We start from the raw sequence: 6,169 nt of genomic DNA, 5'->3' as shown, positions 1-6,169 counted from the left end.
CTAATATGATATAATATATGTATTTTGAGTGTTTATGGTTTACGATTAAGGATTTTTTAATTTTTAAAAAATAAAAAAAAAATCGAGATGTCTAGATTAATTACAGGTGCCTCGTCCAAGGAGTCATAGACCTATTCTGCAATGAACCGTCTGTAATATAACACAATTGTATATATATAAGCGACCAAGGAGTCATGAACATATTCCGTGACAACTCCTAAATTTTAAAGATAAAATCTAATTAGATTAATCATGGATTTAAAAAATAAAAAAATACACATATTTTAATTGGGAGTCTCAATCAATTGCAGACGCCATGAGTCAGGGTCTTGTTTTGTGATGCGCCCTGTGACGAGTTCGCACCATATTAAATTATATATATATATATATATAATTTTGTTACCCATCAGATTTTTTTTCCAATTTGAAAAAATATATATCTAAAAGGAAAGTGGGCATTCTTCCAAAAAGCCCCTTAATGATCCGTTGGCGAGATTTTCCCCTACTACATATTTCGATACCCTCGAATCGCTTCGGAACCCTAATTCTTATCCTCCCCTCGGCCCCTTTCTCGGTTCGTGCCCGATTTGTTCTAGGCTTTGCGGAGCAGCAGCTGATCCATGGCTGATCGGAGCGCGGCTGCCGCGAAGCCCGTGTGGATGAAGCATGCGGAGGAGGCTAAGATCAAGAGCGAGGCTGAGAAGACAGCCGCCGCTAAGGCCGCCTTCGAGGCCACCTTTAAAGCTCTCGAGAAGGCTAAGGACAAGGAGGAGACGGTTGGGGAGTCTGACGACAGCGATGCGGACGAGCTGGAGGACCTCGCTTCGAAACCCGTCGGTCCGGTGGATCCTTCCAAGTGCAACGCTGCCGGAGCGGGGATCGCCGGAGGAACCGCCGGTTCTCCGTGCACCTTCACTGTCGTGACAAGGGATTCCGACGGCAGTAAGATCTCGACCGGAGGAGCCCAGCTAAAGGTAAAGATATCGCCTGGTGTTGGAGTCGGGGGCCCTGATCAGGAGGGAATAGTTAAGGATCAGGGGGATGGGACATTCACCGTGACCTATGCTGTTCAGAAGCGGGGCAACTACATGGTTCATGTTGATTGCAACGGGAATGCAATCATGGGAAGTCCATTCCCGGTTTTCTTTAGTGCTGCCACTGGAATTGGAGCCACTGCGTCCCCTTACCCCAACATGGTCAATCAGACAATGCCCAACATGCCAAACTATGCTGGGTCAGTATCTGGGGCATTCCCAGGTCTGCTAGGCATGACCACTGGTGTTTCATCAGGGGCCTCTGGGGGAGTGGTCTTGCAGGGTATTGGGGCATCTCTGGGGGAGATTTGCCGTGAATATATGAATGGTCGTTGCTCAAAGCTTGATTGCAAGCTCAGTCACCCACCACATAATCTTCTTATGACTGCATTGGCGGCCACCTCAACAATGGGGACATTGAGTCAGGCACCTATGGCTCCTTCTGCAGCTGCTATGGCAGCTGCCCAAGCGATTGTTGCTGCTCGAGCCCTTCAAGCCCATGCTGTACAGATGCAGTCCCAATCTGCTGGCGATTCTCCAGGTTTGATTTCAATAATTGCCTACTACAATTGAAGTTCTAGACTTTGTTTGTTATTTTTGTTGACAGCTTGACTAGAACATAAGAGATTACTTGAGATAGGAGAGATTCAACCTGTGCAAACTGATATCTATCGGGCTCAAAATTTTAATGTGGTTGCATATTTTTGTTTGGTTTTGGATTCTGAAATAGAACTCATCAAATTTGACTGAGAAATTCATAGTTGAAAAAAAATCTAGAGGATAAAAAATTTACAGATGCAAAAAATGAAAGGCCCCGGATTGAACCCAAACTAATCTGACACATGAAAGCATGAAAACCTAAAACCTGACCTATTCATTTCTTCTGATCGAAGTTTAAGATGCAGTGTTTGACTTGTCGGAGTTTTCCTGTTTTCTGAGGAGTATGTTGGTTCATTTTCCTTATCTATTACTATGAGCTTGATGTTAAGGCATTGCATTCATGTGGTTCAACTTCTATCTTTCAATTAAAAATAGCCAATCATATTTGCACTGAAACATACATCAATTTGATGGAAAAGTTCATCATGGATTAATCTAATGATAATAACACATGGATATTATCAGTTGGGCATTGATTTCAAAGCTTAAACATAATTGAGAAGAAAGTAGGAAGCCAAGTTTTGCATTTAGTTGTTTTGCTTTATATTATAGATATCTAGACGAGTTAGTCTTCTCATTAGAAATGGTTATAAGAGTTGGATTTGGTGTCAAAGTGGACCTAGTCTTGGGCATATTTTGAGAGAATCACATTACAATTATGCAATTGTGAATTCGTCTACATGCTACTGACTATGGGTGACGTTAGGCTGTGTTGAACTTGGGTGTGGATGAAGATGCCTATCTTTAAATGGGAGAGATTGTTTTCTAAGGCCTACATGTGTTCATTCCGTCATATTTGTTTTAACATTTTATCTCCCTGTGGTGCTAATCCTGTCATTCTCATTTCATCTTTATGAATAGAACAAACACCTAACAGATGTAGATGATGTTTATCGGTATTGTATGCTACAAAGGAAAACTCATATTTGCTGTTGTGTACATCCATGAACTATCAAATGAATATAATACTCCATCAACATTTGAACTACAAAATGGTGTATGATTTCATGAGTGTGTGAAATTTCATAATTATATATTGAATATATGCAACAGTATATTCATTTTTTGTGATTTGAGGAGCATCGGGAGTTGAAATTGGTATAGTTCATTTTTGGTTCTTCCTTTATACGTTGAAGCTTATTTTAAAGTGCTAAATTCTTAGTATAAATGTAACGAGAAGGTGGTCGGGTTCAAAAGTATTCAGAATACACTAATAACTTTAGCATTCAGTTTAGAGGCTACTGGAGACAGACATTTTTACCAATTTCTGGTTTAATGTACCAAAAGGTGGTTGGGGTCCGAAGTATTCAGAATACAATATATAACTTTAGTTTTCAGTTTATAGGCCGTAGAAAACTCAGACATGTGTGCCAAGCTGTAGCCATTTTGCATTCATTTTTGGGTCTGAAATTCAGCATCAATTGAGAATTACAAGTTTCTTGTGTATTGTAGCAGCAAATCTAATTTCATCTTTTGCCTGAGTTTTCCTTATTCTCTTGCGTTGCTTTTGATAGAATTAAGATTAATTAACTAAACAGAAATCTATTTTTATTCCTTTTTATTTTTAAAATTTAAATCTAGCCGTACATCCAACTTTTTAAACAATTTCAACCTTATCTTTTTTTTTAAAAATAAAAAAGACATCTTCATATTTGATAAAACTATTTGCCCACTTTGATATGATATTTCAATTAAGAATAATGCTTACCTTTTCTCCTTAACTTCTTCATTCAAAAAGTGAAGAACTCATTATCAATTAATTGTGTCAAAAATTTTCTTTGGGAATACATCAAATCATAGCCCTACTGAATTGAAAATTTCTCAAATTGAATATGCCATATGAATTGTCGGATAAAATTGTAAATGTTTATGTATTAATTGAAAGAAAGTGAATGTTCCGAATCTCTTATTTGTTTACTGAAAACTACTGCTTTTTGATTTTTTTTAGAAAAATGTTTACTATCTGGTGTGATGATTGTTATATAGGTTCACCGGATGAGGCTACTAAAGCTGCTATATTGAAGAAAACAATACAAATTAGTAATCTTAGTCCACTTCTTACAGCAGATCATCTTAGACAGCTTTTTGGTTATTGTGGAACTGTCGTTAATTGTAACATCACAGAATCAAAGCACTTTGCTTATATAGAATACTCTAAGGCAGAAGAGGCAACTGCAGCTGTGGCACTGAACAACATGGAAGTAGGGGGGCGTCGACTTAATGTTGAAATGGCAAAGTCTCTTCCTTCAAAATCTTCCCTTGCTAATTCATCACTGCCATCAGTGATGCAACAAGCAGTTGCTATGCAACAGATGCAATTTCAACAGGCCTTAATGATGCAACAAGCAATGGCCACGCAACAGGCTGCTGCTCGAGCAGCTACTATGAAATCTGCAACAGAGATGGCATCAGCAAGGGCGGCTGAGATCAGTAAAAAGTTAAAAGAAGAAGGTCTAGTTAGTGATGACCAGGAAGTCAGGAAGTCAAGGTAGCAGATTCTTACCCATATATTTTTATTTAGCGTTTCAAATTTTGTAGATAAAAAAATTGTGTTTTTGTTTTTCCTGCAAAATTGCATACTATTGAAATTGATCACTGAGGATTGGCTGGGCATTGAAGGTGGTGATCTGCCATTGAACTTTCACCTACTCCATTATTATTATTATTATTTTTTTACTATGTTAGATCAGCTAAATATTTCTATGCCCGAAGTTGAATCTTATTTACCTGATACCATCTTGTTCATTTCATTAAGCTAATAGTATTTATATACATTTTGCTTTGAGCAGATCTCCATCTGCTTCTCGATCCAAGTCCCGATCAAGGTCACCCATCAAATATCGAAGAAGCAGGTATTCTCGATCTCCATCTCCTCTAGTGAGGCGTTCCCGAGAACGAAGATCAAGATCACCACTAAGATCACGCCATTTGCGTCAGGATGAAAGAGCATACAGAGATGCTGATGATCTTTATAGAAGGAGAAGAGAAAGGGATAGATCCCGTGATCATTACTCTAGCTTAAGGAGAAAAAGAAGTAGGAGTTCAAGTCCTCGGTTGAGAAAATCATCTAGGGCTGAATCTCGGTCACCTAAGCATCATAGAGAAGGTAGGAGTTCTAGGTCAAAGAGGTCACCACAAACTGATTCAAGATCACCCAGTCGCAGAGAATCAATTAGATCATTTCCAGCAAATGCTCGATCCTCCTATCATCGCAGTAGACATTCTAGATCTAGATCCATGGAGCGAAGACATCATTCTGATGCGAAAGAAGATACGAGAAAATCAGAAAAGCTGAAACAAGACAATAGGTCAGGAAGAGGCAATGGATCATCAAGAAATTCAAAAAGGACAAGAGACAACAAGGAAGATAAGGCTGCTTTATATTTAGCTGCAAGTCCTAGCCGAAGGTCCATTTCGCCCGAGGATGATACTTCAAAAGAAGAGAGGTATACTAGTAAGCATAAAAGTTCTAGGTCGAGTAATAAAGATTCTTCAAAAGCTGAAATTTTGAGCACTGATCAGAAGATAGCCATGGAGGACTCGGAGCTAATCAGGGATAAGAAATCACCACATTCTTCAACTCTGAAACAGCATAGAAGGTTGGAACATGAAGAAAACGATAAGAAGGCTGAAACTGGAGAGTCAAGCAAATCTGACAGTTCTAAAGCAGGTCACATAAAACATGACAAAATTGACTCTGGTGTAAGAGAAAAGGAACCTCAAACTGTCGATTCCAGGCACTCGAGGGACGGCAATAACTCTTTACGACATCAGAGTTCAAGATCTCACAGAAGTTTGCTTGTGGGAGATGGCTGCTTTGAGGCTACCATAGACCAGAACAAAGTGGAACGGGAAGAAGAAGCAGATGACATTTAGTACAGTAGCTGAAGCTGTTTCCAGGAAATCCCAAATTTCAGATGACAAACACAAGACTGACTACTACTCAGAAATGCAGTCTATTGCTCACAATTCAAGCCCTCAGCCAACTGACTTTGACAACAAATGACTGAAGTCTTCTACTGAGACAAGAGCTATCTACATAATAGTTCTGGTGGAATTAAGGAAGATTCTATTGTTAGTAATGTGCCATGTACTGGTGGAATTAAGGAAGATTCTATTATTAGTAATGTGCCTGTACTGTAAGCCCAACAGAAGAGATGGATGGAATTTCAAGTGTTGTAACATTATTCTCAATTATCATCATTTTATCATTTATCAAATATAATGAGCACCATAATTCTAAGACTATAAGTTAGATGAACAGGTATTAATCTACTGTGCGTTTTGTGTATACCTAATTTTTTTTTCGAATGCTTTTGATTTGGGCTAGTAACAGATTTTACAAGCATTTAGCAAATGGTGGCCAGGCTCAACGTTGCTAGTTCTAACTTCTAAGTGACAATTGTCTACCTCCTTTGTTACTTCTGTTATGGAAGAGTACCATTTTGCCATGAAATGAATCCTTGTCACAATGT

The 6,169-nt window shown here is 38.7% G+C and overlaps 1 protein-coding gene across 1 annotated transcript; it reads left to right on the top strand.

Moving 5' to 3' along the window:
• The first annotated feature begins 535 nt into the window (after positions 1-535).
• Positions 536-5,937, top strand: LOC121968468 (splicing regulatory glutamine/lysine-rich protein 1-like). The gene is made up of 3 exons (XM_042518827.1): positions 536-1,575; positions 3,681-4,182; positions 4,484-5,937. Exons 1-3 carry the CDS (start codon positions 621-623, stop codon positions 5,568-5,570), a joined length of 2,544 nt encoding a protein of 847 aa, XP_042374761.1. The 5' UTR covers positions 536-620; the 3' UTR covers positions 5,571-5,937.
• The last annotated feature ends 232 nt before the right edge of the window (positions 5,938-6,169 follow it).

Source organism: Zingiber officinale, chromosome 1B, assembly GCF_018446385.1.
Source record: "Zingiber officinale cultivar Zhangliang chromosome 1B, Zo_v1.1, whole genome shotgun sequence".
Taxonomy (NCBI): Eukaryota; Viridiplantae; Streptophyta; class Magnoliopsida; order Zingiberales; family Zingiberaceae; genus Zingiber; species Zingiber officinale.
Note: the sequence above shows the minus strand (reverse complement) of the source record. Positions and strands in the feature narration are given on the sequence as shown.

Bases quoted from the DNA above. Each gene is read 5' to 3' on its own strand.
- LOC121968468 (XM_042518827.1), top strand. From the start codon at position 621: ATGGCTGATCGGAGCGCGGCTGCCGCGAAGCCCGTGTGGATGAAGCAT. The intron at 1,576-3,680 runs GTTTGATTTCAA...ATTGTTATATAG, and splicing joins ATCTGCTGGCGATTCTCCAG to GTTCACCGGATGAGGCTACT. The intron at 4,183-4,483 runs GTAGCAGATTCT...TGCTTTGAGCAG, and splicing joins CAGGAAGTCAGGAAGTCAAG to ATCTCCATCTGCTTCTCGAT.